We start from the raw sequence: 20,970 nt of genomic DNA on the forward strand, positions 1-20,970 counted from the left end.
TATAGGGGGAAGGTCGGATTCACTCCTAAGTGATAAGTCATCATCTCTGGATCAATGTAGGCATATCCATTGCTGTCCAAGCGAACAGGTCCGTATTTTTCTGCAAAAAAGCAGTTAGCTAAGCCTTAGTACCTGATTTATGGATGATTCGATTTTCACAGTTTGATGAGAATTTTTCTTCCTTAGGGAGACCTCTACTAGATCCTCACACGGTCGAGCATGCTCTCCGATCAGATCATCGCGAACGTCCAAACCTATTGGGAGCTTAGATTGGGATACCGTCAACTATTCCTCCGCACGCAGCTTAGCAGCAAAATACTGTCAGGCCATGGCCTGATTGCCTTGGATTTTCCCCACCCCAGCTTCCATCGGGAACTTCATTATCAAGTGGTAGCTCGACACCACTGCCTTCAGTGCTCCTAGACTTGGTCGGACAAGTATTGCATTATTGGCTGACGAAAGGTTAAACTCAAGAAAATCAACATGAACAGTCACCTGCCTGGGTTTGATTCCTATGGTAAGGGACAATCTAATTGTCTCCTCTGGAATTACCGAGCTTCTAGAGAAATCTTAGATTGGAGTATTGAACTTATTCAACTGTTCAGGAACAAACCCCATTGCAATGAAAGCAGCAAAGTATAAAATATCAATAGAACTTTCATTATCGATGAAAATACGATGTACATTGTAGTCAGCTATATTAGCAGTAATAACCACCACATCATTGTGTGGGGTTTGTACACCTTCAGCATCTTGTTCTGTGAAGATCATTAGCTCCTTGAGCTGAGGCCTCTTCGCCGCATGCGGCTCCACTGACCCAAACGATCCTCCAGTTATCATATGAATTTCACCCCGTAGGGGTCGATCTTCTACTACCGCCTGCCCCTCCTGCAGATGTGCTGGTGCCGTTGAGGTTGAGGCTGAGAGGGCTGGTGATATCACTGCTAAAGCACAAGATATCTCCGCTGTTGCTATCTGGCTCTTGCAAGATATCGATGTGGAGGATCTTGTCGTCGGATGAATCGATCCAGTCTCCCCTCCCAGATCAAATGGTCAATTTTCTCCTTGACCTGATAACAATCTTCGGTATCGTGACCATGATCACAATGATAGAGGCAATACTTGTCTAGATTGTGGCACTCCGGATTGGTCCACATCTTAAGAGGCAGAGGTAGCTTGGCTTGCACCTCTATCAAGATCTCTCTCCTAGAAGTATTTAAAGGTGTGAGATCGCCCATTCACCTTGGATGTGAACGATTCCTTCTCGACGAAATATGCCTTCTTCTCGATGAGGATTTTGAACGGCGATGATTTCCACCATTTTGTTTGGATGAGCGAGCCCCGCTCTGCTCTTGATTCTCTACAGTTGGGGTTATTCAAACGGTTTCTTCCACTAGAGAGTCTTCCAATCGGACGTATTTCTCTGTCCGAGCCAGTATTTTTGAAAATTTTGGGGAAAGATCTTCAATAATGATTTTTTAAAGTCGCCCATCAACAATCTACCCTTCAGAATGGACATTGCAACCGAGTGATCTAGGTCGTGAACTTTCAACATAGCTCTGTTGATCCGAGCTATGTAAGATCGAATGGACTCGCCCTTCTTCTATTTGATGGTCTGGAGGTAGTTTGAGTGCTTCTGTTATCGTCAGTTGGTGATAAAGTGGGTAGCAAAGGCTTGGCTCAGCTATCGAAAAGAGTGAATAGAAGTCGATTTCAGACTGGAGTACCAATATCGGACTGCTCCCTTTAAAGTAGAGGAAAAGGCTCGACACAAGATAGCATCGGAGGCTTCATGAAGGAGTATGACTGCTCGAAAGCTATTGACATGATCGGCGAGGTCTGTGGTCCCGTCGTAGCTCTCTAACTGAGGAACTTTAAAGTTTGATGGGATAGATTCCTGGAGGATGCTCGCCACAAAAGGTGGTTCAAAATTGAACCCGTCGGATGAGGCTAATGGGTGGTTGCAAATCTGCTGGATCCTTCGATCTATTTCTTAAAGTCTTCTCTCGACTTCCATATCTCTGTTGGTATGCACCTCAAAGTCCGGAGGAGATTGTCAGTCGGGGGTTGAATCATGCCCCATCCAAGGACTCGGGGATTGCCATCTCTTTGGCTCTTGGATATGATCTGCCACCAGTCGTTGGGTTTAATTCACCGGCTATAATGCCGGTGGAGGCTGGATCGCTGTCTGAACGACAGCTATTAATTGCTGCACCTGTTGGAAAAGCAAGTTGAATTGCTCCACAGTCACCATCGTGGGTTGTTGCATCGGTGTAGAAATCTCTGCCGTTGCGGGGGCGTAGGAGCAGAGTGATTTATTTCATTCTGCACCTACCAGGAGATGGAAGTGTTGGTTCGTTGGAAGGAAGTCCTGCGTGGAGCCATCTTTGAGAGTTTTTGATTTGTCTGCTTCTTTCTACAAGACCTAAGATTCGGCCCTTCTTCTATCTGTTGCGACTTGTCTCTGGTTGACGTCGGAAAATCGAGAAGTACAGCACTGGAGTAACCTGCAAAAAAGTCCGGACCGGATTATTGTCCTCCAATGAGGATCCTCCGATGTTCAAGTCAGAATGCATAAATAGAAAAGCAGAGTTTTAGCTCTCTGAGATGGGTTACTTATCTGGATCCTCGAGGTTTGAGTATTTATAGAGGAAACGGCTGTGTAACCATTTTTGGTAGACAGACTGGTCAAATTTGGTGTAGTTATTTGATTGTGATTCTCAAAATTAGACGATTATATTTTAAAGATTCTCAGGATCAGGCGGTTATGCCCATATAACATTGACAGTTATGGTCAGATAGTATTGACAGCTATGGCCAGTTGGTGCTTGCCTTTTGGATCTGAACCTAATCAATCTCTTTTCCAAGAGAGATCAGAGAGTATGGCATGCCAACCAAGGGTTGACCAAATTTTTTTCGCCCAAGAGTTCGGATCAAGAATATGTCAACAAAAGATCGAATAGAATAATCTCTAATTAAGGGTCGGGATAGATACTTGTCGATCAGAGATCGGACAAACCACAATAATTTAAGCTACTTGAAAGAAACTAATATGGATCCAATGAATCACAATGAGCTTGAATCTTCATACATCATCGAATTATTCCAAATTACTCCTAACATAGTCTATATGTAGAATAGTGATAGCATATAGCAATCCTTCCCATGCAATTTTTGACTGGGCCAGTCGGATCAATATTAAGGAGATGAGAGTCTCCTGCTATAACAAATTAGTTGCCCTGTTCTGGAGTCTCACATTGATTTTGACAAAATTAGAGGTGCAGGAGTTTCTAGGTGTAAAACAAAAGAAATTCGTTATAAATGTTGCTCATTCTAGTTCATTTTATTTCTTACATTTTGCAAACAAAAGTAATACAACTATAGGCAACTGTTTAAAGTCCTGTAAATAGAGCCACGTACGGCTCAAATTGCAAGTTTAGTTGCTTGCTACTAAAATTGTATAGTACGATGAGTTGCTTATTAAAAACATAATGGGACCCAACTCACATGACCTACTTACTAAACAAGTAGAGTCACGTTAAATGGGTTAACTAAATTTTTAATAGACTAAATAAATTTAAATGGACTAACATGTTAAGCGAATCATAGCATAAAAATAGATTGATTATACACTCTTCTAAAGCGATACATATAACACAACATATAACACAAAAAAAATAATTATTTTTATAGTATATTATTTATAATAATATATTATAACTTAAATAATGATTATTATTTTAACATGCATCTTTATATAAAAAATATTGTTTTAAAAAAATTATATTTTATAAATCATTTTTTTAAAAAATGATTGTATGATCTAAAAAATATATTTTTTATAAAAATGAAAGAGGTGATATCATTAATTTTCTTCATTTTTTATTTTTATAATATACGATAACAGACTATAATAAAATTGTTTAGATATAAAAAAACAAAGATAATATTTAAAAAAAAAAAAACAAACGGTGTCCGTCATAACTGCATAACATGCTATTTAGAACCTGCCATCCGGTCAGACTGGGGGGCGGGGGTCATGTTTCCACGGGTTCCCAAATGGGACGGGTGGAGTCGTGGAGAAGGCTGGAAGCAGTAGCACGCCAAAGAGGCTGCTGCACGTGATTAGTGGGGGATTAGTGGGGATATACAACGTAATGCTCGCCTGATTAAACTCTCATGCGTCGTACGTGCTAGGCCCGGATATCGCTGCTGCGGAGGTTGATGAGCCGAAAACATTGAAGATGGCCGCTCGGAAGCTATATTCTCTATCTGTGGCCCCGAAAGTCACCTGTGGACTGGAGAACGTAGCATGATTTTATTCCAAAACACACTTCAATCTCTTGCCAACTTCCAGGTCGAATAATTCTTCGGCAGTACATGTATGTTTTTGAATGTGTCATATTATTCATTATTGTGAGAAATACATGATCATATATTTCTCACAATAATGTAGTTATGAACTGGAGGGGATCCAGACTCCTCAACTGCATATTTTCACTGCAGAGGGACTTCTATAGGTGTTGTATCCTGGTATTACTTTCTATAAGTAGAATAGGCCTCTTGCTTCATACTGTGCTGAAAATTTGGAAAAATCGTAAAGATAATTAAGTGATTTGTGCTTTCTATGCCATGGTATATCCATCTGAAAAGCTCAATGCAAGTTGTAGGATGATCTTCTCAGCCTATAATCTACGTACATGTATATTGTCTTGTTGAGAGCTATGTATTACTATTTCTTTCCACTCTCTTCTTTTTGATAAGTAAGATGTTGAACTTCAAAATAGTTGTTTGGTTAGCGGCAAAAAAATATAGGCTAACTGGATGATGCAACTTTCTAGGAATACTATAGAACCATCCATATTTATTAGGATCTTACACTTATATCTTGTTCTGAATTAAAAGCAACTGGTTTGATCACCTAGAATTAGCACAATACGTACGACAGATAATAGAGAAAATTTATGCATGTCTTGCGAAATTGAATTATCTTTCTTGGAGGTTTGATTGTAAGAATTGCATTTTAGTAGGTAGTATTGATGCAAACTGAACAAAGACAAAACTTTAGTGCATGGATTATAGTAGAAGGAAGAAGACATTTTTTCAGAAAAGAACGTGATTTTCCAAAAAATATGTGCATCAAGAATTTAAGTGGGAAAAAGATTTGAAGAAGAAATGGTAGGCTTTTGCACCTGATGATTATCGCTTGTAAATGTAAGACTCTGATAAATATTTTAGTGTTGTATTATGGAATCCATGCAAAGAAGAAAATATTTTAAAAAAATTAAGTACTTGTAAGATTCAATGATAAAAAAAATAAAAGAGAGAAATATTGAATACCAGATGAGGCAAATTTAAGTGGTGAGAAAGACATAATTAATTAGGATAATGTTGGCTGCAAGAGAGGTATCAAAACATGAAACTTTGACAATTGTATCAAAGATTTTTAGACAAGGAGCTTAGTGATGATCAACCTATTATTGATTACATAAGAAATTCCCGAACTTTTTGGAGGTGATCATAGAAAAGAAGTTAAAAATCCTTTGAAGCAAAGTTATTACTAAAGGAGTGGACTAGAATGCTTATAATAAAATATACTCATGATCTTGATGGATGCACTGAATAATATTTTTGTTGTTATGCTATCTACTTTTATTTTGGTATATATACATGAAATTCATGTTGATTTCTATGAGCATGTGGAATATTTTTTATATTGTACCTAGGGTTTTGATGGCCTTCAGGCTACCATTACAACCCTAGAGCTTGGTAGCATGCTAGCATCAAATGGGTGCATTTTGACATGATACTTGCTGTGTAGCTGTTGCATCCATGCGATGGTGTTTTATTCCAAGTCTTCCATGCTTACATTGGATCTATCATGAATCATATATAGTAGCATCGATATTAGAGTAGTTAGTAGACATCACTCGTTGGAATGATCTTAGGTTGCTTTGGTGCATCACCAGATAATCTTGAAAGATAATATTGATTGTCTTCAAGATAGATTGCCACCATTAAATTATCAGTAATGTTGATCTCTGTGTTTGATACACGCAAGTAATATTACAGTAAAATTACTGAAAATCTTGATTGACATGTTTGCTATGATATTCAAATTATCAATAATGTAAAATTAAATTTTCAAAATATCTCTACAAAATTTTATGAAATTTTAAATTATTAGTGAAAAGTTTAATTTTATTTTTTAAATTTAAATCAAAATTTTCAAAATAAGCTTGACGAAAGAAAGGGATAGCATGATGGAAGCAAGGGAAAAGAGATCGATGCTAGCATAGAAGTGGGACTGTGGCTGGAGATGATCAGGGCATGGGCAGAAGGGAGGCGATCGAGGGTGGCAAGGGTACGGTAGAGTTCAAAGAAAAAGGAGAGGGTGAGAGCTGTCGGGAGAGGAGTTGAAGGAATAGATTTTGTATGATTTTTTTGAGAGATAATTTTATCTAAAAATTCTTTTGTAATATTGTCAAATAAGTAGTAATCTGGATAGCCACTTCTTCCTAAGACATTCTGAATTGCCATCCAAAAAATATACTAAATATAGTAATCTAGTGGGTCTATTTTAAAATTACTGACATATTGATTTTGATAATGGCCTTTTTGAATGAGCTCTGGCCATGGCCAGTTATGTTGAACTATGATATACATAAAATTTATGTGATCTTGAAATCCTTGGCTATTTTCATCCATGCGAAGGTCATGCATAAGAGCATTTATATCTTTATAGCACAAGAAAAGGAAATCAACCTTAACCAAATATTTTGTAGCCAAAGACTATTTCTACAACCTAAAAGTGTGGTTAATTGAGTAGCAGCCAAATAATGCTTTAACCAGCCCAATAATTAACTAATTAAGTGATGGTTATCGCTGCTTAATTTTAGCTACCTATGGTTAGCTATACAGGAATCAAAGGCAGCATTAGGGGGGTGCTTGGTTGGAGGGAGTAAAGGTCTGGAATCAAAATCGAAATGGATGACTCCCATTCCAACCGTTTGGTTGGGAGGAGTCCCATTCCGATTCCAATTCTGGAGTAGAATGAAAATAGTTCAATCTATATAGAACTCAATCCCTATTTTTCTCTATGGATTCAAATTTTCATTTTAATTCCGATTCCAGTCACGAACCAAGTGTTTCGGGGGATTTGACTATTTCGATTCCGATTCTAAGCTATTTCGATTCTAATTTTGGTCACGAATCAAGCATTTCCTAGATATATTTGAGATTTATTTGGGTTGTCGTGCACCGTGTAAAAAGAAAAAAAAATATTTATGATAACATAAATCAATTGCACCAAAAGCAATACCAAATAAAAAGATAGCAAAAGCATTGAGAGGCGTGACATGTCTGGTTAAAATTTTGGTAGACCACGTTAAAGTTTGTTTTTTTCTAAAAAAGTTTTATGGCAAGTTCGGCTCAGAGTTCTTATTGTGTTTAGTCATGTTAGATTTGGATCATCAACCTAATTCAAGTCTTCCAATTTATACTCATGTTGGAATAATGGTCCAGCTACAACTTCTAGCAAGGGGTAGCAGTAGTTGGGTTCATATCGAACCAAATTGTTGAAATAAACAAATTCAATTTTGACAATTGGATTCAACACCAAATCAGGACTTGCTCAACTTAGAATCTATTCTCCATTCAAATCTAACTCGATCCAACCTGATCTAGCTAAAATTCTGTCCGCATGGCTGAACTCGGATCAGGCCCTTTCACATTTTGGGTCAAAATTGCTTACCAAACCCAGCCCAATATCAACCCGTGGCTGGAACCAGCTAATACCCGGTTGGGTCTACCACAATTGGGGCAGATTCAAGGGAGAGGGTACATATGTCATTTCAGTCAAGTCAGGCTTCTAGGGTTTCGGCGTCCACCGATGTATACCTCCGATGTCCCTCAATTCAACCTACGGGCTATGGGTTTCCAAGTTTCAAGCGTCAAAAAAAATTCATCACAGCAAATTGAACGGCTTTTGGGTTCTCTCTTTTGCCTTGATCTTTTTCGTATTTGTCTTCGTTTTGCTATCATTTTCTCCTTAGTTTTAAGAATTTTGCTTGATTTGTTTCGTTTTGTTATTTTTTCGGCATTTATGGATTCATGCGTTATCGAGCGATGAATCAGGCAGCCCCTTTGCCCCATTCACTGGCACTGGAGGTGTTGTTTTGCTCGGAGAATAACGTCTAGCTTTTGCTCTTCAGATTGGCTGAGAGGAAGGAGGTTTCTCCCTTTCTCCCTGATGCTGGTCTAGTAGGCCTAAGTACATCTCCTTTTCATGGATCTAATCAATCTATTTTTTGTTTAAATTCGATGATTCAATTCATATCATTTCCATTTTCCTTTAGTTTTTGATTGGTGATAACTGATAAGTTATTCATTAGTGAAAGAATTTAAGTTTGCTCCCTCTGCCAATTTTATCTGCCCCAATTAGATGAGAATGGGTTTCTTACCTAGTATTGACAAAACTAGATCCTTAGAATTATAGGAATGAACGATATGTCTTGAAGAGTTTTAGAAGCTATTGCTAACAATTAGTTCTTGCAAAAGCTGTGGTGTATGGCTCGGCGATGGATCATATTCATGTGAGCATTACATCAAACAAGAGGTGGCCATAGAAGTCGTACCCATTTTGGCTGTGGAACTCCCAGTCAAAATATTGAGCATGTTGGTGTTTGAGCGATTGTCTCAACGAACAAAGGCACAAAAACGATCCAATAATTTTCGTACTTGGACGGAGCATTAGATTCGAAAGAGAAATCTAGAAATCTAAAACCCTGACATGTTAAACCATTGTTCTTACCTCTCCTCCTGAATAGACGAGAATGGCTGACTCTGCCAAACGGCTGCCAGAAAACTTTTATCGCTTGTGTTAGATAAGCTTATTTTCTAATTTTGTTGTTTTCTTTCTCATTTAGTTCCACTATGTTTCTCGAATTCTCTAAAATTTTCACCCCAGCAACGTTGATCCAAACCGCGACTATAATAAATAGGAATTCTTGAAACCATCTGCATCAAATCATTAGGAAAATAACTTATCAATAAATTGATGCTCTACTTACCTGAACTGGCGATCCGTTTATCAACCCCGGCCATTTTGCTGAGGAGTTAAACATTGCAAGGCATTTCTCCACGCTAGTCCCAATTGACCATCTGAATTGACCTGCAATTTATTTCCCTGATCGGACTATGGAATTTCAAACAGGTGCGGATGTCCAAGGAATTGTCGTATGTAAACCTTGTAGTCCCCTTTGAGGTGGTATTTGGCGCGGACCACTACAGCGCAAAGGCTGCTAGGATTCAATGCAAGAAATATTCTTGCAGCATCCTACTCATGGGCGCAAAATATTAAAGAGCAATCATCAACAAACAGAAACTGATAGATTTTATTGAAAAATTAAAGGAGATTGAGGATATAACTATGGTGGTCTATATCTAATATAGCGGTACAGTCAGATCAAGTTGACTAGTTAGGAGCTCAAGATTGGTTTGACTGAATTGAATATAAATCAAATTATAATCGAGCTCAAGTTTAAGCATAAATTCAAATATAAATTTACTTATAATATATGTTAGTATATATATATATATATTATAAATAAAATTAATATTATTAAAAATATATATAAATTTAAATAGATTAATGAGTTTTTGCATTTTGCTATTCGAGCTCAATTTAAAGAACTATTCAAATTACTAAAGCTGGTTAATAGTCAAATTAAGTTGAACTCGAGTAGTTCACCTGCATTTTTACTTGCATTTTTACTTGTTTGCACTCCTAATCTAGCAACAGCATCACTTTTCATTGTACCAAGGCACGATTAGATGTTTGAAAAGTACTTTCAAGAATTCTTTGACATTGGTTCAATTGGTGTTAGGCCAACTCAACTCGAGATGGATACAGATGGCAATTTGAGTTATAAGCTTGAATTGACTTTAAATCAAGGCGGGTTTGTGTTAACAAATCGGGTTATTTGACCCTGTCAAAATGTTTATAATGGATCCTCAAGAAATCCAACTTGTGTCTAACCCCAGTTATTGGTAGCCCTCCCAGCCTCAACTTAATCCATATTTCTATAACCAAGGTTTCAGCTCTCAAAGTATCTGAAATCCGACTTGAATCAATATAACTCAATCCAAACTACCTTAACCAAATTGTTTTGAAATTTGAGAGAAATTATTGGTTAGAATCATTTTACTATGTGTATCTTGGACCATCTAATAAGAAGCTATCACATCATCAAAGAAAATAATTTTTTTTAATTTAAAACAGTAAAAATTATCGATCAGTCTACAGTCTATCATAGTTAATAATGAAATTTTTTTTATTCAAAATTTTCAATCAAATTTGGATAACAATGGATTTTTTTCCAACAGTAGATAATGTAATTACTTTTTATTGGATAGTTCAAGGTACATATGGTAGAATGATTCTAACTAATAATTTCTCAAAGTTGAACTAGGTTCAGTTTTGGGTGGTTAGATTCATTGCAGGATTGGGCCACAATGTGAGTTAGCCCACCCAAATTGCAGCCCTACTTCGGTACCAATTGGAATCTAACATCTTCCATGACATCAACAATTGAGACAGCTTACAAAGTTATAGTTCCGATTGCAAACACCATGGTGTCTGCCGCTTGTCAGCAAGACCCTTTTGTGCAAGATAGGATTCCGCAGGGGACGTGGGCGCATGGGGCCACCCAAGCCCTGCCCTGCCGTCCGCTTTAATCTTTTCCCTTGGTGCGCCTCTGGCTACATGTGCCTTGGATGCTTCCTTTTTGCCCACCCCACTTTAATCCCTTCCGCTCTGCATCACCCAAATCTCCACCAACCCGGACCCCTTGGCCTTCTTCCAGTGGGACACAAATATTCTTAGCGTTTGAAGCAAGTCTCCAATTATATAACGTCACTTTAACGGTCATTGGGACCACAGAACCACTGGTCCAGCCATTGTTTGAGGTCAGGGCTCAGCTGGACGTCTGTGCTTGAGATTCCATACAATCCAAAAAGGATGGCACATTATAGACTTGGGATATGCGACTGGGATTATTGAATGGCTTTTTGAGTTGTTCTTTAGCTTTAAAAAAGGGTGGGATTTCGAGGAGCTGTGACTGCCTGGTGGTGATTGCTTGACACCAATAGGGCAAAGTTTGTGAATTGGCTTGTTGGACCACTATGATTTTGAACGTTTGGTTTAATTCAATTATACTGTTATGAAACAGCCATCAGTAAAAAAAATTAATCCAGCTACCTCTAATGTGTTATTATTTAGCCAAGAAGATTCTAGAAAGCAAAAATATTGATCACACATATCATAACAACATATGATGACTTTCAAAATTTGCTTTGTCGGAAGATACTGTACTAATATCATGCTGCTACAATGTTGACATTTTCCGTAATGGAGATTGATTTTGTGTATCAACACTCGATGTCCCCCTCCTTTCCATCAGTAAATATTGATTTGGTACTAATACGATATGATACATTTGATATAGAGTAAATGTATTGGTACAGTAAATCTTGATGATGTATAATGATAGAATAATTTTATTATAAATATATGTTATATATTTATTTTCTTAATGTACATCAAAGTTTAGGAATAATGATAAAGTTAGTAGAAGATATTGTTTGTGCAAGTGTCCATTAAGTTTTACATTACTAAGAAATTGGGAAATGTTTCTTTGCTAAATTTGTCAGCAAATTGAATAGGAGGGAATCTTATGTGCCGTCCTCCTTTAAACAAAGAGTGGTGTCTTGCAATAAGGATACGGTCAGCATATACAACCCAATATCAATGGTAATGATATAATTTTAAATTCTAAAGCATAGGATATCAATTGTCATACATAAAATTAAATTTTTCATTGAAATTACTGAAAAAAGACCTTTATTCAATCAGAAAACCTAATTACAATTAATGTGTGGGAGGAACTTTCTGTCTGATTTAATAGTAAGTATATAAGATGGTAATGTTTGCATTATATTATTTGAGTTACAATGATAAGTAAACAAAGATTTGTTGTCCCATATAATAGCATGTCGTTCAATATACGATCACAACACCATTTTTTTTCAGAAAAAAGGATCATAATGCTCTGACAAATATTTCTTGAGACATGGTCAGTGTATCATCTATCTTATGAAGAATTATTTGATATCAAACTCTATGTTTTGTAAATGCGAGATTTTGATAACTAGGTTTGTATTTTGAAACCTGATATCATACCTCCATTACTGAAACCTAGCTCACTTCAGTATTTCTCCAAGCTGACTAAATGATCTTGCCATCCACTGCCGCTTTGTTAGACCTTTTAGACAAAGGATTTTTTTTTTAAGAAGAAGTCAAGAGTTTTAAAACACAGGAACATGATTCACTATGATTTTTCCTAGGGCCAGACAATATGTCGAGTTAACTTTGTAGCCCATCATAAAAGATTTAAACAATATATAACATCATGATATAAAATCAAAATCAAAATACAATATGCAAGAAGTACAAAATAATTGACAAATAATAAATAATATGTAGTCAATAATAATAAAAAGATATATTGTACATGATGGTATATTGGTAAAATATTTTTGTAAGGGCAATTCTAGAACGTTGATTCAGTTGACAACCAATCCAACTTAAAAACTACTCCAAATACTGCGTCACATGGCCGGGATTTACGTTATTTAGGTTGGACATTTTAAGCAGATTAGATTGATCAAACGGACCATCCACCCAAAATTAAATTGATGGAATGACGTAGAGGTTCCGTTTGGCACTTGACAGCATGATACTAGTCGTTAGACACAAGAAATTTGACTTAATTTATGCGTTTGAAAGCAACTTCTGTGACAAATTGACAATGAAGTCCAGAATATCATTTTCCCTTCAAACTTAGGCTTGCCACATTTACCAAAAAAAAGACTTAGGCTTGCCATGAAAATAAAGTGCCACTAGCTTCCTTCCCTTTGAAGGAAAAACGATATTAATAAGAACATACCAATAATAGCCGTTTAGTATCCATATAGAAAACATAAATGACGAGATTATTTCTCCGCATTATAAAATTTCATTTCATGTGGGTTTCATTTTCGCTGCCACCCCTCTCTCTGGAAGGCGGTGCTCCACCTCTCTCTCTCTCTCTCTCTCTCTCTCTCTCCTCTCCGCTTCTCTCTATCTCCTCTGATTCGGGAGCGAAGAAGAAACCGCTCAGCGATCTTTTCGCCGGCGCGAAAGGTGGACTCTTTTTCTGGATCCGGCTTCTTGGGTTTTGTTTTTAGTTTTTCAGTCGCAGATCGTTTTGTTTCAGATCTTTTCGGCGAGTTTTTCTGGTTCTTTTGTTTAGATATCTGTTGACCGACGTGATCTAATTTATGGTTGGATCGGATCTTTTGTTGGTCTTGTTGGATCTCTGTGATCGATGACCTGAAGGAACTTACCTTTGATTTTTTGCCCAATTATTTTGGTTTTGGATTTTTTTTAAATCATGATGGTGATCCATGCCAAAATTGTTTAACGTCGGTGCTATAGATTTAGGTTGATCTGCTCTCTGGCTAGGTTTAGATTCGGCCAGATGGAATGTGTGGGATGTGATTGAGGGTCGTGAAATTAACTGGAGTAATCGGGCCTAAAATTGGGTTTTTGGAAGTAACTTCGGATTTTATAATTTTAAGATAATTTGCATGTATTTATATATAGATTATTGTGAATCCCAATGAGTGCATCCTTAGTTGATTACTTGATTTTGTTGAACGCATACAGTACCGCTAATTGGTCGTGATGGACGCATTCAACATGATCTGGGCATGCCCAAATGCATTTACGAGTGATGTTAATTAGTTGAATATTACAAAGTAGAAGTTGGAAATAACTAAATTAAGGTGTTTTGGGATTTTCTTGTTAGGTTTTGAAGTTGATTTGGTTGGTCTGAATTAACGAGAACAATGATTTGCTGTCCAGAGTGTAATATTAGCTTAAGAATTGCTTTAAAGCCTCATAAGTTCCCAATACATATTGAATTTCTGGCCTGCTGTAGTCATTGATGTCAGTATAATGTTGTGATTTTAAACAACCAAAAGAATATATATACATACACACATATAGGTATACATACATATACATGCACATACATGTATGCATGCATACATATAGATATATACATATATGTACACATATATATTATATTGAAATTGTTCCATTCGTTGTAGTCAAAGCATATATCACCTTGGATGGAGCTAATATCCCAAGACGAGAGGGATTATTGCATGCAACTCCATATAATTTACCTTATTTCACTGTTTTAGTGCTGTGCTTTGCTGGGGAAGTGAGAAGAGAATGGAAATATGATAAATCAATGATAATCTAATCACTTTTGAGAATGAATCAGAGGCATATCTGCATTTGTTTTCCCTGGAAGAACTCCTTCATTCTGAGTTTTGAAAAGAATGTGACTGCTTTTTTTTTTTTTTGAAAATTCAAAGAAGTCTTTTTGTTATACACATGTAACTATTTTAAAGGTCAGTACTGCTTACATGATGTTTTTATGTATTTATTTTTGGACGTTAATTACTCTTGGATTTTTTAGATTTTGTAATCTTTATGGAAAAAGGTTTGGATAACACATAAGTTATGATATATATGATGCTTATACATCTCAATAATGTCTTTAATTTTTCCACTGCACCTAATCATTTTAAATTCATTTTTAGCAATCATGAGTCTCCTTAATTTTTAGAATGGTTAAAGACAAGAAGGGAATGATTGACTTGAAAGATTCTCTTGGACCAGGCTTTTTTCTTTTTTTTTTTCCTTTTTTTTTTCCAATTAAGAAAAGAGCAGGCAAAAGCCTCATTGCTTTTTTTTTTTTTTGAATTGTTCTCATTGCTTTTGTTCAGTAAATAAAAATGAAGATTACAGAAGAGAACTGGAGGGGGAAGAAGAAAGATGAAGGTGGAAGAAATTACAAAAGTTATTGAAAGATAATATTCCTGTGTTTTAGAGCCACAAGACCAGTCCATTCATTCAAAACAGAAATTGAATGGATAATCTCTAGCACATATATTCTAAATAGTGTCCCAACTAGTTCGTTCATCTTTTTCTTGATAATTTGTTGTCTCCAAGTTGTCCATAGGCTAAAACCTTGCATGGTAAATTGGGTAGGTTGAGTCAACATTAAAACTGTTTACAGATGCTGGCTGAGAAAGGACAATTAAGGAATAAATGATCCAAATATGCTTCATGATTTTTGCAAAGCACACAGATGTAAGGACCAAATATTTTTTGTTTCAGAGTTTATCAACTGTATGGAGTTCTTTACAGGATAACACAATTTTTAACCTTTCAGGTAGATATGTTTTCCAAGAAAATGATGCAACAGGAGATAAGTTGCCACCATTTATCAAAATAGTATATGTGTCCTTGACTGTTGAAAATTCCATGCTTTTTCCATCTACAAAAATTTCCATCAGTATTTAGTATTGGATGGAAGTATTGCGCAGCATATTAAATGGTCCTGTTGATTCATGTTCAAATATAATTGAGTTGCTGTTAAAAGAATCTTTGAACTTGAGGTCCCAAGGAAATTTCATGATATCTACCAGAGTTTGGAGTGTTTCAACTTTCATAACAAGGCACATAGAAGAGAAGCTTGCATTTGTCATCACAAGGCACATATAAGAGAGGCTTGTGCAATATATTATGTTGTCTTTTTTCTACTTAGAGACTTATACCTAAAGTTCTCTAATGCAAGATATGCAGCTAATGGTTCAAGTGTAATATAGTCGGACAGGAAATTCTTGCCCAAAATGATCATTGCAATTTGAGTGCTAGAAGAAAGTACTGCTAGATATTAATGGTGAACTCTTATAGTGGGAATTGCGCCTATAGAAAAGCCTTGAATAGGATTGAAGGTGAATTCTTTTTTGACATTTGGAAAGTTGCACCAACAAGAAATTCTGGTATTATTTGGACCTTGTGAATTATCTTGATAGGGAGATCAAGTGTTAGGTTCCAACAACTCCTCTCATGGTTTAATTGTGACTGTGGAAATATCTTTACTTTATAATGCAAAAATTCACTCACAGAATTTTTATTGAGAAAGCATTACGAGTATTGTTTCCATACCTATGGCAATTGTACTCTTAGCTGATCCAGATCCTTGATTAACATATAACACATGATGGTTGTGTTAATAACTATGCTACCTTCATTTTGAAAAGTAACAATGTCATGTTATTTTATCTGTTGAAGTTAGATATGTGGAGAATTCTATAAGATCCTTTTGAGAGTGAATTGTGCAAACAGAATTTGGAGCCCTTACCCAAGAAGGTTGAACCATGAGTCTATTCAAGTTCTATGCCAATCTGAAGATGAGGTCAAGCATACAAGTAGCACCTAAAAGAAATTGCTACTTATGGCCTGACATGAGTTTAAAGTGATCTGCATGGTGAAGTTAATAACTCTAGATGCTACGAGTTTAGTTTTAGTAGCAATCCTTTTTAAGCAAATGTATCCTTTTGAGTGAGCCCTGGTCAGCATAAGTTGGTTAGAAGTCTTCTTAAGATTAAGAAGCATTTTATACTTGTTTGGTCGATATGGATACCTATCAATGATAGGTGCTGACTCTACATGGATTTTATGGAATATTAAGAATAAAATTTATTTTAAGATGGATTCCAGCTTTTCTTTTTTCCCCTTTTTTCTTTACTTTCTTTTGATCTCCCTTCACTGTTCTTAGATTTTATTTTATCTTCTGCTCATTTCTGATTTCTTAACAGTTTGCATGCACACAATAACAGAATTTTTCTTAAAATTGTATTGTTCTTTTGTTATTATGGAGGGGGCGATAATTTTTATATTTCCAAATATTAGGTTGATACTGGATTTCAAGGTTTACTAGGACTCCTAATGTCTCTTTCAGTTTAATAAATAGATACCATTCAGTGGTTTACACCCATATTTGCTGCCATCTAATTCCAGAGTTAGTTACGCCAGCCTTATTAATTAATTAGACATGTGTCACAATGTTCTCAGAACGTACTAAGATGCTAATATCTGTTTTGGGAAGGAATAGATGGCAGTCATGAAATGCCACAGTGAAGTTTCTGTATGGTTTTTGAATGTAGGATAATTTGTCAGTGTAGCTGTCCTTCCTCTACAAGAGCTGTGAGATCAGGATTCCTACCCCCTGCTTTACCATATTAGCGTGCCTAGAAATCTGATAGTCAAGATGCCAAAAGTTAGAGGAAATCTACCTTCTGCTTTTGCTGCACCTTTTTCTTTTGTTAAGGGGCTGGTGCATTTGGTTAAATTATGGGTAAAAGCTGCATGACATTAATAAAAGGATGTTACTTTGTTGACAATTTTCTTCTATCATTGAGGATTCTCATTGTACTTGTATCTCTACCTATTTCCTCACTTTAATACTTTATTAGCAAAATGTTGGGAAAATGTAAATACAGAGTCATCCAGTGAGCATGTTTTTAGTCCAAAATAACATAATGACCCCAGTGTTCCAAGTAATTCTGGATTTTTAGTCTAGATGTGCAAGGATGAACTTTTTGAAGTTGCTGTTTACTTTTTTTTTTTTTTTGTGTCGTCATTGTAGCTTTGAATGTTCTGATCTAAGAATAAAATAAGATAATGTAGCTGTGAATGTAAGGAGCTTTGGCTGTGGTTTTGTCTTATGTTCTGAATATCAAATGCAACATGGTGCCTGCTTATATCAACTTGCGTTAAGTAGCTGTTTTTTATGTAATTCATTGTTATTCATGTATAGTTCCAAGGTGGTATGGTTTTGTGCTCGATAAGAGTTGGTACATTTTTTGATTATCAAAGAAATGAAAAACTTAATTCTCTACTTAATATAAAGCTTTATAACAATTGTGAATCCAGCTTGCGTTACTCGCAATATTTAGTTGTTGTTCTTTGCATTTCTTTATCATATTCTTATTATCTTGTAAAGATGGAACATGGAGAAAATGGTGAAGTAAGGTTCGTTCTCATTCACTTGAATCAGATAAAATAACCGTTTGCTCGAGTATCATAATGAGTGCATGAAAACTGGAAAGGATTCTTACTAGAGATGTACTTTATTTATTTGAATTTAGGATATTCTTCTACTTCATAATTTCCTGTGGACCAGCATTGAGAAGTTTCTTTGCATCCCCCTTTATTGTTGCAAGATTTCCATCTTACCACTATTACCTTCTTAAAGTTGTCGGGCATTATTTAACTTCTGACATTCTCATGGATAGGCTGTGTGGAGGTTTAACATAAAGTATGGCTGATGCCGAGGACATTCAACCCCTTGTCTGTGACAATGGAACGGGGATGGTGAAGGTGAGAAATATGTTTGGTATCATACTGTAGGGCTGATATTTAGGAAAGAATGTAGGAAGTTGCATTTAATGTTTTCATATAGTGTATTGTATTTAACTAAAATGCCCTGAATCCTTCGCAATAGGCTGGATTTGCTGGAGATGATGCCCCCCGGGCTGTTTTTCCAAGTATTGTTGGTCGGCCCCGCCACACTGGTGTCATGGTTGGGATGGGACAGAAAGATGCATATGTTGGTGATGAGGCCCAGTCCAAGAGAGGTATACTGACTTTGAAATACCCTATTGAGCATGGAATTGTCAGTAATTGGGATGATATGGAGAAGATCTGGCATCATACATTCTACAATGAGCTCCGTGTAGCACCTGAAGAACACCCAGTTCTTCTCACAGAAGCCCCTCTGAATCCAAAGGCCAACAGGGAAAAGATGACACAAATAATGTTTGAGACGTTTAATGTTCCTGCCATGTATGTTGCTATTCAAGCTGTCCTCTCCCTTTATGCCAGTGGACGTACAACAGGTATGTTTATTTATATTCTTTATTTGAATGTTAGGTTATTGAACCTCCTCTGTCAAGGTACTTCGACATAGTTTTTCTGTTTCTTCCAATTTTTAGATTATTCTGTTTAGTTGTGCTATATTGGTATGTGGGTAATCAAAGGTTTTTTGAATGTTTGTTTATTCTTTCACCCAAGAACTAGTCAAGATTATTTGCTGAAAGACATGGCATCAAAATTTTCCTCTCTGTTGTTGTTGCTACCTTGGTCACCACAAGTTAACCTTCTGGCTGCTTCATTAAGCTCTGATTCTCTCTCTTTGTTTTACATTCATCATTTCCAGGGATCATTAGATTTATGGTAATTTTCTGGTGTTTAAATTTGTGATCAAATTTAGGAAAACAGCAATCTGTTTGCTATCGTTTTATCTTCCTCCTTCTCAGGCAGAACTATACTAATTAGGATCCGAATCTCTCTGATGCAGTATTTAGTGCCATGCCTTCATTCAGTTATGGTTTTCTTGGAGAAACTGAAATTCCTTGGTTTTAAGAAACGAATTTTTTGCCTTGCGGAAACTATCATGGTCCAGATGATGAAATGAAAAATGCATTGTCAAAACTTGACAAATTACTTTCAGGCTCATTTTTTTTCTTGTTAAAAATTGCTTACCAAATGGTAATACATATCAGCCCCATTTGTCCCCCCTGTGCAGGTATTGTGCTGGACTCTGGTGATGGTGTCAGCCACACAGTCCCGATCTATGAGGGATATGCACTTCCACATGCTATCTTGCGGCTTGATCTTGCTGGTAGAGATCTGACGGATGCTTTGATGAAGATTTTGACTGAGAGGGGGTACTCCTTCACTACCACAGCTGAGCGGGAAATTGTTCGTGACATTAAAGAGAAGCTTGCTTATGTAGCCCTTGATTATGAGCAAGAGCTCGAGGCTGCCAAGAGCAGCTCGGCAGTTGAGAAAAGCTACGAGCTACCTGATGGCCAGGTCATCACCATTGGGGCTGAGCGATTCAGGTGCCCTGAGGTGCTCTTCCAGCCTGCTCTCATTGGTATGGAAACCCCTGGTATCCATGAGACTACCTACAATTCTATCATGAAGTGTGACGTAGATATCAGGAAGGACTTGTATGGGAACATTGTGCTTAGTGGAGGGTCCACTATGTTCCCGGGCATTGCTGACCGCATGAGCAAAGAGATCACCGCACTTGCTCCTAGCAGCATGAAGATCAAGGTGGTAGCACCACCTGAAAGGAAGTATAGTGTGTGGATTGGGGGTTCCATCTTGGCTTCTCTTAGCACATTCCAGCAGGTAAACCATCATCATTTGTCTTTTCTCCCCTATTTTGGATCTGCCTTGGTGCCTTATTTTCCTTATCTTCTGATGGTTTTCTTTGCTTGCCCTTTTATTCTAAATGCATTTCAGATGTGGATATCAAAGGCAGAATATGATGAATCTGGACCGGCCATTGTTCACAGGAAGTGCTTTTAGATGTTCTTTCAGGATATTGTTTTTGCATCTTTCAGGATATATGATGAATCTGGACCGGCCATCTGACGATGCATTTTGGGTATGTCTGGTTGGTTGGTTGGTTTTATGTTTTTTTTTTTTTTTTGTTTTTTCTTTTCTTTTTCTTGGTTTTTTTTCCCCCAAGGGTGGTGGGGTGAGGATTGTGAGCTCTTTTTCTTGCCTTGTTATGTCAGATATATTGTTGTCTAAATGTGGTGGTTGGTACCTGTACAAGTTGTTTGGAGTGAGCTACTCTGAAGGTTGATGCTTCTACAATGCTACTGCATCCTTTGTTGATCATGTTTAGTTTATCCTGTTCTTTTCAGTCTTCTTGCCCAAAGATTGTTTTTTCCTCTTTCGGCTAGCTGGTGCTATGCAATCTGACTATCAAAGCAGGACGCACTTCTGCATGTTAGGTGGTTGTTGATGAGATTGCGGTTCATTTATTCCTCTGCACCGGTGTTGATTAAGGCATCATGTGTAGAATTGATGCAAGGGCCTGTTTCCTTGTGGGCCTAGTCCAACAAAGATGGGCCTAGAATGGCCACTCAGGCCACTCTCTCATATGCCTAGCATGAGGGAGGAAGACTCAAGATCAAAATCGT

The 20,970-nt window shown here is 36.8% G+C and overlaps 1 protein-coding gene and 1 non-coding gene across 2 annotated transcripts; both read left to right on the forward strand.

Moving 5' to 3' along the window:
• Positions 1-8,134: 8,134 nt before the first annotated feature.
• Positions 8,135-8,279, forward strand: LOC114912921 (small nucleolar RNA snoR77). Its single transcript, XR_003798921.1, has one exon. It is a non-coding gene; the product is annotated as a small nucleolar RNA snoR77 (small nucleolar RNA).
• Positions 8,280-13,088: 4,809 nt separating this feature from the next.
• LOC105037098 (actin-2-like) lies at positions 13,089-20,671 on the forward strand. The gene is made up of 5 exons (XM_073246852.1): positions 13,089-13,243; positions 18,262-18,346; positions 18,471-18,864; positions 19,554-20,167; positions 20,282-20,671. The coding sequence occupies exons 2-5, from the start codon at positions 18,287-18,289 to the stop codon at positions 20,345-20,347; spliced, it is 1,134 nt and encodes a 377-aa protein (XP_073102953.1). The 5' UTR covers positions 13,089-13,243; positions 18,262-18,286; the 3' UTR covers positions 20,348-20,671.
• Positions 20,672-20,970: the final 299 nt, after the last annotated feature.

This window comes from Elaeis guineensis, chromosome 12, assembly GCF_000442705.2.
Source record: "Elaeis guineensis isolate ETL-2024a chromosome 12, EG11, whole genome shotgun sequence".
NCBI classification, from domain to species: Eukaryota; Viridiplantae; Streptophyta; class Magnoliopsida; order Arecales; family Arecaceae; genus Elaeis; species Elaeis guineensis.

What these genes read in the sequence shown, in the direction of transcription:
- LOC105037098 (XM_073246852.1), top strand. Translation starts at nt 18,287, where the DNA reads ATGGCTGATGCCGAGGACATTCAACCCCTTGTCTGTGACAATGGAACG. An exon ending in ATGGAACGGGGATGGTGAAG is followed by an intron (nt 18,347 to 18,470) that starts GTGAGAAATATG and finishes CCTTCGCAATAG; the next exon opens with GCTGGATTTGCTGGAGATGA. An exon ending in TGCCAGTGGACGTACAACAG is followed by an intron (nt 18,865 to 19,553) that starts GTATGTTTATTT and finishes CCCCCTGTGCAG; the next exon opens with GTATTGTGCTGGACTCTGGT.